The sequence below is a fragment of the Myxocyprinus asiaticus genome, chromosome 32, assembly GCF_019703515.2.
Source record: "Myxocyprinus asiaticus isolate MX2 ecotype Aquarium Trade chromosome 32, UBuf_Myxa_2, whole genome shotgun sequence".
NCBI lineage: Eukaryota > Metazoa > Chordata > Actinopteri > Cypriniformes > Catostomidae > Myxocyprinus > Myxocyprinus asiaticus.
In genome coordinates, this window is record NC_059375.1 from 28,836,572 (window position 1) to 28,850,344 (window position 13,773).

The following is a 13,773-nucleotide window of genomic DNA, read 5'->3' on the forward strand; positions in this document are numbered from 1 at the left end:
ACATGTCTTTACCCAAATGCACTTTGATAAACCTATAATAATTATTTATATTTTAGAGTTGTCGGGACGGATTTTGCAGGAAAGTTTGTTGTCACAACGAATGAGAAAACTTGACCATGGATCATTCAAAACGCCAAACCTCGGGGAATCACTGATTGTAAAAACAAAGAAACCCTGAACAGTGCAGAGTCTACAAGCAAAAAGGAAAAGTGACAGTCCATAATGAAACCCGAATCTACATCGGCTTGGCTTTTCAGAGGTGGCGACCCAGAGATGTCTTTTTTCTTACTCAACAGGTAAGATATTTTATTGATATGATTTATGTATAGTAATCACACACACTTCTGTGTGTGTGTGGTGAAATACAATAATTATACTGAAATCGGTGCAGAACTTTTCACTTGCTAGCACACGCGTGTATTTTTCTTTATAACGGCAATCATTTATATAAATAACTCCTTTAGTTCTTGGCTTGCCAAGGACATGTGAGTCTTGAAATTATGTTGATCACTGGTTGGTAATAATGACAATCTATAAATTAGTTACTACTGTGGTCTAATTGGCCAGAATATCCTGCAGTTATAAAAACTTTACAACGTTTGATCTTATCAGACTAGCAATCATTATGTCTAATGTTAACGAACATTGCCTAACTTTTAAATGATTGCCTAATCATTTATTTTAAAACATCAATGTTTCCAATAAGTCAAAACAACAGCATAAGATATGGCACTTACCTGCTCAGATGACATGTTTTCGGATATATGTCTTTTCCATTCTTTATTTATTTATTTGTCCATTCGCTCTGTTAAGATGTCCTGTATCCATGTGTACACCGATGCCTCAAACGGCGCAGAGGAGCAGAGCAGAAGCACAACATGCGTCATTACAAAACAATGTTCTTCCGCAAGATGCATGCAGTTTTATTTTTTAACCGCTAGAGGGCCAAAAGTTGTATAGTGTAGCTTTAAATTTAAATTAAAACTGATGTAATTTCTGCGCCACCAAAGGGAATTGCAAAAATAAACAATGTTTTCAAAACCGTTTTCTGAAGACGCCCCCTGTTTGCCGTTGGTCAAACAAAGAAATAGTCCCGCCCCCAACTCACGCCATTGGTTGAGTAACGTTGTTGGGGCGGGTTTAAGCGGGTCCCTCAAAACAAACAGAGCAATTTTTATAACGCAACCGAAACACAGTGTTTACAGTTTTCGAGAAAATTAACTTATGAATGGCTTACTAATAGTTGTCTGCATGTTAAGCTGGGATAGAAGTATTTAAACACTGAAAAACTTACATTAGCTTTAACGTTGAATTTAAAACGCCTTTCTGTTCTGTTGGACTGCAGCAGCTGCTGCCCTCTACAGTGCAGGCAATGCAGTAATCAACTGTATTTACTTTTCATAAAAACAGAACAATATGAACATTTAATCAATAAATAATTTATTAAGAACGCGATTTATAAATAATAATTAATTAAATAAACATTATCGCAATTATGGCACTTTATTCTTGAAATAGCAGTTGTTGAAATAGTTTATGTAATTACCGACGCTAACCTCTGGGTGGCAGTGATGAGTAACGAGTGAATAGCAGCCATCATTATAACGAGGAAGAGACGAATGAGTCGACGGTGTTGTTGACATTGGCTATGAGCACTATAAAAGTTTTACTACAGTAATATGGCAGTATTGTCAACCTCTTCAAATGCTTGTTTTCAGACGGAGTCTTGAAACTATCTGATGACTGTGCGCTTCATCTGATTTGTATCTCTGGTAGAGAGTACACTTTCTGCTTTTTGCGTTGGAAAAAGGCAGCAAAAGAGGTCATTGATCGCTGATACACATTTCTTAGAACACCAGGACTGTTTATTTTACGCAGTTATTGTTGCTGCTAAGATAACTGCTTGTTATGTATGCATTACATTGATTAGGATTGCACGTCTGATTAAACGTGATTGCACAAGCATGAATTAATTGATTGATTGGTTGGTTAATCAGGACTGCACCAGAAGTAAACATGCATACACTTTAACTCAAATAACGTGTGTTTTGTTTTAGGCTGTCAGGATGACTCGTGATATCATTCTTGGAGATGAACTGCCTGACTGGGTCGGGGCAAAAGAGTTCTACCAGAAATATGAGCCTAAAGAAGTGATTGGCAGGTGAGTATTTGTAGGGTTGCAGTGCTTGATTTAGCAAAATTTTTGATGTCATGGCATGGATTATTATAACACTGTTCACCTTGAGGTGTGTTGTGTGTGTCTTAACTGGCCCCAGAGGTGTGAGCAGTGTGGTGCGCAGATGTGTGCACAAACACACAGGGCAGGAGTTTGCAGTGAAGATCATTGAGATTACTGCAGAGAAAATGACAGAGCAGCAATTAGAGGAGGTGAAGAGCTCCACGCTGAAAGAGATCCATGTGCTCAATGTGGTGAAGGACCACCCGTCCATCAGTGAGTCTGAAATGTGCTGCTGTTTTGCTGCATTGATGTACTTGGTCCTTAGTCTGTAGTAATGACCTTATTTGTGCCCTGTTTTTTCCAGTCACACTTATTGATTCCTATGAGTCAACAACCTTCATATTTTTGGTCTTTGACCTGTAAGTATAGATTTCTTGTGAAGTTTGTAGATTGGTATCATTCATAAAAATGTTCATAAAAGTAAGTTCACACAAAAACTTTTTCTGCAGAATGAGAAGAGGAGAACTTTTTGATTACTTGACTGAAAAAGTCACACTCAGTGAAAAGGAAACCAGGCAAGTTTTCAGTTTATTCACAGATTTTGACATTTGCTCTCAATGGTCTCTGTGACAGCATTAGACTCTGACTGTAAACGGCAAACAAAAATGTGACTGTGGCCCACGGTCTCTGTCGTTTTCTGCCTGCCAATCATTTTGCATGCTCTCATAGGATTGTAGTTGCAGGAAGTTATTAAGGCCTAATTCCATTTTTATGGTCATGTCTAGAAGGGATCCCTCTCATGTCAAGTTCTCACGCATGCGCATTCTGTTATGATGCTTTCGCCTGTGATTTCCTGCTTGCCTCTCAGCATGTGATGGAGAGCATTAAAAACTTTATTTATAACATTATTATTATTATGGAGTGACTATTTGCACTAGGTGTAAATATCACCTGCCACACAGTGCAGCTATTTGCACACAAATAGTCTGTTAGAAACAAAGTAATTAAAGACAAAGAGCACCTTTAAATGTTGCTGCAATAGCTTAGTATGTAAAGATGGTAAGGATGTGCTTTTTTCATGCAGACGACCCGACATCTGCCTTTTGGCCCAGATTTCCGCATCCTGTTGCCTTTCTCCGCTCTTATTATTTTTCTTTAATACTACTAACAATAATAAATAAAAAAAATAGCTGCAAGCAGCAAATACGGGGCCAAGCACCAGCATGGCAACCACTGCACAACCCAAAGATCTCCCAGAGCAAGCATAGATATCATTGCCACCAGACAGTGTGCTATCCACTGCGCCACACAGCCACAACACTGCCAGTCAACAAAGGTACATACCAAGCTTAGGGGAATCAGAGCTAAGCACAGCTTTTACCATGATCAACTTTATATTCATGTAACTTTTCAACAAAATGCAAATAAAAATTTGATTGGGAAAAGCCCAGCCTCCATTCAGTAAGCACAATACAACAATCTCCAGAACTACACACACTTCTAATGCATGACTAGCTGAGGTGGGTATTGAACCGGGAACCTTCTGTTTGACAATTCATGGCTCTAACTATTGCTCTAAGTGTTTTACAGCAGAGCACAAAAGTCACCATGATCAACTTTGTATTGATGTAACTTTTCAACAGAGATCAAAATCAGAATTTGATTGTGGAAAAGCCCAGCAACTATTCAGTAAGCACATTACAAAAATCAACAGAACTACAAAACATTTTACAGAATGACTTGCAGAGGTGAGGATTCAAACCCACAACCCTTGAAACAATAAACCAGTGCTTTAAAACACTGAGTGGCAAAGAGACGGCGCTATCTCTAAACTGCATATGTATCATCAGGACATGATGTCGATGATGCATACCAATTTTCTTTGAAATCCGATAATGTATTTAAAAGATATATGTAATTTTTAAATAAATGTCAATATGGTGGAGAGGTAGGATGGCCGATATGGAAATTGGTATCTTTGAAATCCACATGACCTAAGGAATCCACAGACACCAACCCCATGATTTTAGGACATCCGGTTCAAAAGTTACGGGCAAAAAAAGCAATATTTCACATTTATTGACCCATAGGTGACACTGTCGTGAAACTCTGCATGTACCATCAACCTTGGTCCTCATGAGGCATACCAAGTTTCGTTTTGATAGGACAAAACCATTGCAGAGATACAGCCTCACACCCAGTTTAACATCAACCTCATTAACTTTGCACTGCCTTAACTTTTAAACAAAGGCGAAAATCAAAATTCTTTAGAGATTTATTTCTGGAGATTATTTTGAGCCATTGTTTGGACAACTCGGATAAAGTTTGAAGTATGTGAAACTTTTAAACTGTAAACATCATTATCCAAGATGGTAGCTACTGTAATGGGAGGATTTATAATGCCATGGATTCATTTGAAACATTAAGAGGAGAGTAAACAGACAAAAAAAATCATTTGGTTTCTAGGACAAACAGTTCAAAAGATACATGCAAAAGAAAAGTGAATTTCTGAATTGGTGGTGGTGCTATGGAGTTTGTCCTAGAGGTCCCAAAAATCCTCCATATGCAGCAATGACAGCTTTGCAGATCCTTAGCATTCTAGCTTTCAGTTTGTCCAGATACTCAGGTGACATTTCACCCCACACTTCCTGTAGCGCTTGCCATAGATGTGGCTGTCTTGTCGAGTACTTCTCACACACCTTACAGTCTAGCTGATCCCACAAAAGCTTAGTGGGGTTCAGATCCATAACACTCTTTTCCAATTATCTGTTGTCCAATGTCTGTGTTTCTTTGCCCACTCTAACCTTTTCTTTTTGTTTTTCGGTTTCAAAAGTGGCTTTTTATTTGCAATTCTTCCCATAAGGCCTGCACCCCTGAGTCTTCTCTTTACTGTTGTACATGAAACTGGTGTTGAGCGGGTAGAATTCAATGAAGCTGTCAGCTGAGGACATGTGAGGCGTCGATTTCTCAAACTAGAGACTCCGATGTACTTATCCTCTAGTGTAGTTGTACATCTGGCCTTCCACATCTCTCTCTGTCCTTGTTAGAGCCAGTTGTCATTTGTCTTTGAAGACTGTAGTGTACACCTTTGTATGAAATCTTCAGTTTTTTGGCAGTTTCAAGCATTGTATAGCCTTCATTCCTTAAAACAATGATTGACTGATGAGTTTCTAGAGAAAGCTGTTTCTTTTTTGCCATTTTAGACCTAATATTGACCTGAAGACAGCCTATTGCATACTGTGGCATCTCAAAAACAAACACAAAGACAATGTTAAGCTTCATTTAATGAACCAAATAGCTTTCAACTGTGTTTGATATAATGGCAAGTGATTTTCTAGTACCAAATGAGCAATTTAGCATGATTACTCAAGGATAAGGTGTTGGAGTGATGGCTGCTGGAAATGGGGCCTGTCTAGATTTGATCAAAAATTACTTTTTTTCAAATAGTGATGGTGCTGTTTATTTTTTTTTTTTTTTACATCAGTAATGTCCTGACTATACATTGTGATCAGCTGAATGCCACTTTGGTGAATTAAAGTACCAATTTCCTTCCAAAACAGCAAAATCTATACATTATTCCAAACATTTGGCCGCCAGTGTAAATCCTTTTTCACTGTAAATTTAGCAGTTTCTCATCACTATCATGATTTCAAACTCGATTACACTTCCTAGTGCTTGACGCATGCGCAGAGCACTAGATGGCTCTACTGAAAGTGTAATCGAGCTTGAAATCATGATCACCAAGTTATATTTTGGTCTGTTCTCTCCCAAAACTAACTGGATCGCTTCAGAAGACATTGATTAAACCACTGGAGTCGTATGGATTATGTTTATGCTGACTTTATCTTCTTTTTGGAGGTTCAAAGGCCTGATCACCATTAACTTATATTGTATGGACCTACAGAGCTGAGAGTATTCTTCTAAAAATCTTTGTGTTCAGCAGAAGAAAGTCATACACATCTTGGATGGCATTTTTGGGTGAAATAACCCTTTAAAATAACTACTTCAAAGTAGCCACTCTTTGCCCAGATTATAGCTCATAATTGAACAAAATTCTGTGTTCTCACATTTAGGAGTATGATGCGTGCTCTTCTGGAGGCTGTCCAGTATCTACATTCTCTAAATATAATACATAGAGACCTCAAACCTGAAAACGTTCTGCTAGATGATCAGGGACACATCAAACTATCTGACTTTGGATTTTCAGTCCAGCTGGAGCCTGATGAAAAATTAAGAGGTGAGAGAACAAACACTGTCCTTCCACAGTGGCATATAAAATCAAAAAAGCTTTACAATTTTCCCCATTTAATAGAACAAAATACATTGTTTTGTAACATTTAGTCTTTGTAATTTTCCCTTGTTAGAGTTGTGTGGAACCCCAGGTTACCTGGCACCAGAGATTCTGAAATGTTCCATGGATGAGACCCATGAGGGATATGGGAAAGAGGTTGATCTGTGAGTAAATTATGCTTCTTATTAAACATTTTCTTCCTTTGGGCTGAAAGCATCTCCCCTTCCAAAGGTAATTTGCAACCAGTGTCAGAAAAGGGTGGCAAGTCATTTTATCCCATGTTTTCCCACAGGTGGGCTTGTGGTGTGATCCTGTTCACACTTCTTGCTGGATCTCCACCGTTCTGGCATCGTAAACAGATGCTCATGCTGAGAATGATCATGGAAGGCCGGTACCAGTTTAGTTCTCCAGAGTGGGACGACAGGTCTGACACGGTCAAAGACTTGGTGAGATTCTCTTTGAATTGTGAACTGTGCTTTATGTTCTGCAAGCTTCACCCATATGTGCATTAAACACTTTGCTTATAAAGTTTCAATTCCCTTAGATCTCAAGGCTTTTAGTGGTGGAACCCTCACTTCGCCTCACATCCGAGCAAGCTTTAGCTCATCCCTTCTTCTGTCAGTACCAAAAGGAGGAGAAGCCGCTCTTCAGCCCCAGGAAGACATTTAGGGTATGTATTCTTTTTATACATGCTTTTCACAGTGTTTGCAACGCAGAATTTAGTTGGTTGCTCATTCTGGGTACGGTTTGTTCTAAACCTCTAACCCTAAGTAATAGATTTCTGCAAATAATTCAGCCTGAAAGGAATATTCCGGGTTCAGTACAAGTTAAGCTCAATTGACAGCATTTGTGGCATAATGTTGATTACCACAAAATGTAATTTTAACTTGCCCATCCTTTTCTTTAAAAAAGCAAAAATCTGGGTTCCAGTGAGGCACTTACAATGGAAGTGAATGGGGCCAATCCATAAACGATAAAATACTCGATTTCAAAAGTAAAGCCACAAGATATAAACAACGTGTTAACATGATTTTAGTGCGATAAAATCGCTTGCTAACCTTTTCTGTGTGAAGTTATAGCCAATTTTACAACTTCGTTGCCATAACGATGTCAGGTCAACAAACCCTAAAATGACTAAAAATGACAATTTAAACTACTTTTTACAGCTCAAACAATACATGAGATTTAACAGAATAATGTAAGTGCTTTTATAAAATTATAAGATGCACATTCAATTTAATTGTAAGTGCCTCACTGTAACCTCGATTTTTGCTTCTTTTTTAAGAAAATGAGGGACGAGTCATTATTAATTTTTGTGGTAATCAACATTATGCCACAGATGCTGTTGATTGAGCTAAACTTGTATTGAACCCGGAATATTCCTTGAACTGCATAACGTACAGACTCCATTCAAACTTTTAGTAGCTCATTTCAACCGTAGGTGTGCTACTTATTATGTCTTTTGTGAACTTTAATTTTAAGACATTTAATATTGAAGTTTGAAAGTCTCCCACTGACTTGCAGGGATAGAATGGTCGCCAGTAACATTTGCATTCTGAAATCTGATTGTTCTTCATTTTTGCCTCCATTTATGTACCGAATTGTCATCATTGTCACTATCTTGTTTTTTGCATTTTTGTTTAACTATCTAGCCACCTTTACACTGAAAAGAAAGTGTTGTGCTATGTTAAAGTCATGAAGTCGCAAAGCGACTCTAGCGCATTTCATTTACACAGAGCAAAAATCTAAAACCTAAACTTAGCTAAAACTTTAACCATATTTTCTTGCCGCCTTGCAAGCGCTGCCATTTCCTGCAGGATACGGAAATGTAGTTTATTTTCTATCATATGAAATAGTTACTCTGTGATGCTTATATTACTTCACAACTATTCTTTACATTTTCAGGTCCTGATCTTGACTGTGTTAGCCTGTATTCGAATGCACTGCCACTACTACAGAGCCAGACCATTAACAAGGGAATTCTTGGCAAGAGACCCTTATTCCATCCGTGGTGTGCGCAAGCTTATTGATGGCTGTGCTTTCCGCATATATGGACACTGGGTCAAGAAAGGGGAGCAACAGAACCGTGCTGCTCTGTTCCAGAACACAGCTAAAATCATTCTACTGGGCCTTGAAGATGCTGAGAGCTAAAAGTTATTTTTTTCCTGATTCTAAAGATATTCCTTGCCTGTCCATTAACAGATTTATTGTTTTGGTTAGGTACTATACCCATCCAAAAGGTGCACAAAACAGATCTATTTTTCCCCCTTTCTTTTAAGGAGTGGTGGTGCTTTTATTTTATTTCCAACAGCATGTCATGTGACCTCACTTTAACCACTCGCTGTGCTTTTTGGTATTTTTTTTTTTATGTTCTTGTTTTATCATATATACTCGTTAGTGGTATCATTTCAAATTACTGATGATATGGACCAGCTTTTAAGTAAAATTCTGTTTTTCTTTTGAATTGTCACCTGTACTGATTACTAAAAGATTGTCTCACATTCATGACCTATCATATTGAACAGATCTTGTTTCATAATCAAGCTTTCTAGTTAAATTAGTACACAGCCTTTGACTTTTTTTGTGACACAATGCACTTATTTAGATTTTTCAAAAACATTTCCAGGATCCAAACTAAACCACAGATGGACTTGAAGCATTTAACAGTGTAGAGTGGACAGTGGAAAGACTTTAAGACTTTTAATACAGAGGAAATCTTACTTGAAATATAGCATTACTGATGTATGACTCCACTGAGAGTTGTGCATAAAGGTTGTATTTCTTTTTATTGTGGAATGATTCCACTAAATATGTTTTACTACTTGTTGACTTATCACAGTTTACTATCCACGAGCCATTCATCATCAAGGTACTGTACTGATTCTAAACAGGTATACATAGATGAATAATATATAAATATATTATAACAACTGTTTTGTGTGTGGGTTTTTTTTCTTCCCCTTTTTGGTTCATTACCATCTGAGATTTGAGCACATACTGTATATACAGCTCACAGAGAATACAGAAAGACTAAAAACATGGAATATCTATTTTCTTACTACTTTAATGCTGCTTTCCAGTTTACTAATGGCGCAATTAAGATGATCAGCACTGTCCTGCAACCGTTTTTCAAGCTGAGCAGTCAAGCGCATCACTTCCTCTTGGACTTCCTTTTGAACTATAGTTCTGAGCACAGACTGTGGAGTGGGACCTTTAAATTTTTTTTTTTTAGAAAACAAAAATGTAAAATGTTATTTACATGAACTTAATATGCAAAACTGCATGCTCATATATGTAATATGTAATCACATTGGTGTTTTAGATTATGTATAAAAATGGCAAACAAATGTCTTTGCTTAACTGTTTTGCAGATCCTGCAATAGTTTTGTGGATAACAGGAATGCAACTGCAAGTACTACTTCCTATAAGTACAGTTCAAAACGATATAAACTGCCAGTTACACTACGTGTAATATAAGATGCTTTTAAAGGCCTACTGTTGTTTTGACAATGATCGCTTTTTAGCTGTTCCTTGTGCTAGTTTGTTTTTCGTTAACAGGAATTGTATGAAAGCAGTAATATATCATTATATATTACCTTGTTTGGGAATGTCTTTCTCTATGGTCTTCATTTCTGGTGATGCCATACTTTGTTGAACTTCTCCATCCATCTCTATCTCCCTTTCAGTTTCCCCTTCTCCATCTAAAGTGCTCTCTTTAGTCAAAATGTACTGTTTATGATTTCAAGCCTCATTTTTATTCTATAGAAATACACTCACTGAGCACTTTATTAGATAACACTGGACCAAATAAAGTGCCCGACGTGGTCTTCTGCTGTTGTAGCCCATCCACCTCAAGGTTCGACACGTTGTGCACTCTGAGATGCTATTCTGCTCACTACAATTGTACAGAGTGGTTATCTGAGTTACTGTAGCCTTTCTGTCAGCTTGAACAGTCTGGCAATTCTCCATTGACCTCTCTTATCAACAAGGCATTTCCATCCACAGAACTGCCCCTCACTGAATGTTTTTTGTTTTTGGCACCATTCTGAGTAAACTCTAGAGATTGTTGTGTGAAAATCCCAGGAGATCAGCAGTTACAGAAATACTCAAACCAGCCCGTCTGGCACCATCAATCATGACATGGTCGAAATCACTAAGATCACATTTTTTCCACATTCTGATGGTTGATCTGAACATTAACTGAAGCTCCTGACCCACATCTGCGTGATTTTATGCACTGCTGCCACATGTCTGGCTGATTACATAATCACATGAATAAGTAGGTGTACAGGTGTTCCTAATAAAGTGTTCAGTGAGTGTAGATGTTGGTATCTTATAAGGTGTTAAGTACATTACTGTACCAGATTTGGCTGTTTCTTCTGTGTCCTCAGGTATTCCAATATATGACAAGGATAAATCCAAACGTACCTTTTTCCATGCAAGAGGAAGAGGTGCATTAAATCATGTTGATTTTGCTGTTACCATAAATTAGAAGTTAATGCAAATTTTGTACACAGTAACTGACATGACAAATTCATAGCCTCAAACATACCTCTGGTGTAAATATGTATTTGTATAAAAAGTAGTGTCTCATATATGTGTTGATGAAATTGAATAAAATTTGCTGCACTTGCTCCGAGCTGAAAAGATCAATACTGAAAGGTGGTCTCTGCATTTAATGGGGGAAAACAAAATAAGGTTTGAGCAGAAAAAACAGAGACGTGTCACAATTTAAAAGAGACTTAATGCTCTTAATTATGTGAGCTTTCTAAAAACAGTTCTTAAAAGTTATTATATCAGGATAAAGTGGATAAAGTATTTGGACATTTAGGCCACATTAAAAAATGTATTAATGTCTTTGCATTATATAAGAAAATATCAAACCAAGTGGCATTTATTTGAAAGAATTATAGCACAGACACACTTTTCAAGCAAAGCACTGACAAATAAGTTGGTTAAAGGAATATTCTGGGTTCAATACAAGTTAAGCTCAATCGACAGCATTTGTGGCAAAATATTGATAACCACAAAAATTAACTTTTCTTCAAAAGAAGCGAAAATCTGGGTTCCAGTGAGGCACTTACAATGCAATGGGGCCAATCCATAAACATTAAAATACTATTTCAGAAGTAACGCCACAAGATGTAAACAATATGCATGCTAACATTATTTTAGTGTGAAAATCTCTTGCTAACCTTTTCTGTGTAAAGTTATAGCCAATTTTACAACTTCACAGCCATTACGATGTAATGTCAACAAACCTTAAACCCTCAAATGACAGTAAAAATGATGATATAAACAATTTTACAACTCAAATAATACACAAGTTTTAACAGAAGAATGAATGTAAGTGCTTTTATAAAATTATAAGCTTCTCATTTCTGCCTTTAAACGCACCAAAAATGTGCCCAATTAATTTCCATTGTAAGTGGCTTTTTTTTTTTTTTTTAAAGAAAAGGTCAGACGAGTAAAAAATATTTTTTTTGTGGTAATCAACATTATGCCACAAATGCTGTCGATTAAGCTTAACTTAAGTATTGAACCCAGAATATTCCTTTAAGTTTAAATATCCAAAAAATAAAAAATTGATGCAATGTTAAAATATAAGACAAAAATTATTTGGATATTTTGTGGTTAACAAACTTTGTGAAACATGTCCATATTTAATGTGATGAACTACACCTGTGTTTACTCTGCTAGGACACCTGTGTGAACTTGTGGGGAACTGACTTCATAAGTTCATACATTCACCTTGAAGGCCAGTTAATAAAAATATATACATGGCTCAGAAGAGTGAAATGAGTTCTGAGAGAAGATGTATATAATGCAATGGTATTTAGACATTTTTAAGTGTGACTTAAGCATCCAAATACTTTTTGGGGGCCACTTCACATGATCCATGTACATACCCTGACTGAATGGCAGAGCAGAAGTTCACTGCAGTGTGTAAAACAGTGATTCATGTTATTGAGGGATGTTTCTGGCGGAAAGAAGGAATGTTTAAGATGACCTTGTAAAATTGTAAAGATACAATTAACTCTTTATTAACATGAGTACAACACACAAAAAGAGTTTCTCACCTGTGTTAAACTGATGCACATTCTTGATTATGGAGATGAGAACAGAAGTTTGCTCCCTGTTGAAATTCTGCTCCCTGCAGAACAGCACTAGATTTGTATACAGCTCAAGCAGAACTCCCTGTTTTGGCTGAGCCACATCAGTAATCAATGCATGGCACAAAATCCTAGAGGGGAAAGAAAACAACGTCCAGTCCATGTAAGGTGAAGCAATGTCCTGAACATCATGCATCAATTATTGATTGTAGTGGAGTCGAGGTTTACTGTTGTTTCTGTTGTACAGAGTGTGAATGGAACGTAATGTGTTTTCTCCAATGACTTGGCATAGGAGGTCAAAATATGCAGCAATAAACAACAATATACAAAATCCACAATAAACAGAAGAAAAAAAAAAGTCATACAGGTTTGGAACAACATGAGGGTGAGTAAAGGATGACAGAATTGTCATTTTTAGGTGAAATATGTATTTAAGCAACATTGTAAACATAAAATGTACACAGTCCTTGTCAACATTCCATGAACATAAAATTGTATTAGGGGTATGAAAACCTTTCAATCTCCTGTATGGACTTGGTCTTCTCAATCTCTTCCATATCACTCTGTTTTAGATCTGCCCTAAAAATCCATTCAATAGCAACATTTAATTATTACTGAGGTTAGGATATTTGTGTCTGATCAAGTTGAAGTGTATATTTAAAGGGAACCTACCATAACAAAATCCTTGCTTTTGGAGGCTGGGGCACCTACAAATATATTTATCTCTATTACTGTACAGAAACTGATCAAACATAATGGAAATATCAATTTATTACTGATCTCTATATTCCACGGAAAATATCTGAACATAATGTCTTACCATAATTTTCTCAAAAGCCTTCATTTTAACTACAGCAATGTACAACGAGTTTGTACTTTATGAAAAAAACTTATGCGAACTCCTCACAGCCTCTGAAAAACGGCTTATAAAACATGAATCGAATGTATTTTATTGTATCCATAGCAACCGAGTTTTTTTTTTTATTTATTTTTTTAGTGGTTAAAAAAAAACATCAAGTAGAATTTCACACGAATTATTTTGAGTTTTAAAACGATTAAGGGTATTTAATCGTATTTTTATTTATTATTATTATTATTATTATTATAACTTAGTCTTTACGCGATTCAAATAAATTTTGAAGCCTCTGTTCAATACTTTTATTTTAAAAAGTTACTGTCAACCTGCAATA

The 13,773-nt window shown here is 36.6% G+C and overlaps 2 protein-coding genes across 2 annotated transcripts; one reads left to right on the top strand and one right to left on the bottom strand.

Moving 5' to 3' along the window:
• Positions 1-1,592: 1,592 nt before the first annotated feature.
• phkg2 (phosphorylase kinase, gamma 2 (testis)) lies at positions 1,593-9,404 on the top strand. Its single transcript, XM_051667648.1, has 10 exons — positions 1,593-1,822; positions 2,058-2,161; positions 2,277-2,452; positions 2,544-2,598; positions 2,689-2,754; positions 6,253-6,416; positions 6,544-6,634; positions 6,763-6,916; positions 7,015-7,140; positions 8,376-9,404. The coding sequence occupies exons 2-10, from the start codon at positions 2,067-2,069 to the stop codon at positions 8,619-8,621; spliced, it is 1,173 nt and encodes a 390-aa protein (XP_051523608.1). The 5' UTR covers positions 1,593-1,822; positions 2,058-2,066; the 3' UTR covers positions 8,622-9,404.
• Positions 9,405-9,504: 100 nt separating this feature from the next.
• cfap119 (cilia and flagella associated protein 119) lies at positions 9,505-13,505 on the bottom strand. The gene is made up of 9 exons (XM_051667649.1): positions 13,404-13,505; positions 13,256-13,290; positions 13,097-13,162; positions 12,551-12,714; positions 12,380-12,450; positions 11,023-11,139; positions 10,832-10,898; positions 10,067-10,183; positions 9,505-9,681 (listed from the first exon to the last, which is right to left on the bottom strand). Exons 1-9 carry the CDS (start codon positions 13,425-13,427, stop codon positions 9,518-9,520), a joined length of 825 nt encoding a protein of 274 aa, XP_051523609.1. The 5' UTR covers positions 13,428-13,505; the 3' UTR covers positions 9,505-9,517.
• Between the last annotated feature and the right edge of the window lie 268 nt (positions 13,506-13,773).

Coding starts and splice junctions, on each gene's coding strand:
- phkg2 (XM_051667648.1), top strand. CDS start 2,067: ATGACTCGTGATATCATTCTTGGAGATGAACTGCCTGACTGGGTCGGG. Junction 2,599..2,688: donor ATATTTTTGGTCTTTGACCT/GTAAGTATAGAT, acceptor CTTTTTCTGCAG/AATGAGAAGAGGAGAACTTT. Junction 6,635..6,762: donor TATGGGAAAGAGGTTGATCT/GTGAGTAAATTA, acceptor GTTTTCCCACAG/GTGGGCTTGTGGTGTGATCC.
- cfap119 (XM_051667649.1), bottom strand. CDS start 13,427: ATGAAGGCTTTTGAGAAAATTATG. Junction 13,163..13,255: donor AAAGCAAGGATTTTGTTATG/GTAGGTTCCCTT, acceptor ATGGATTTTTAG/GGCAGATCTAAAACAGAGTG. Junction 9,682..10,066: donor GAAAGACATTCCCAAACAAG/GTAATATATAAT, acceptor AAAAATTTAAAG/GTCCCACTCCACAGTCTGTG.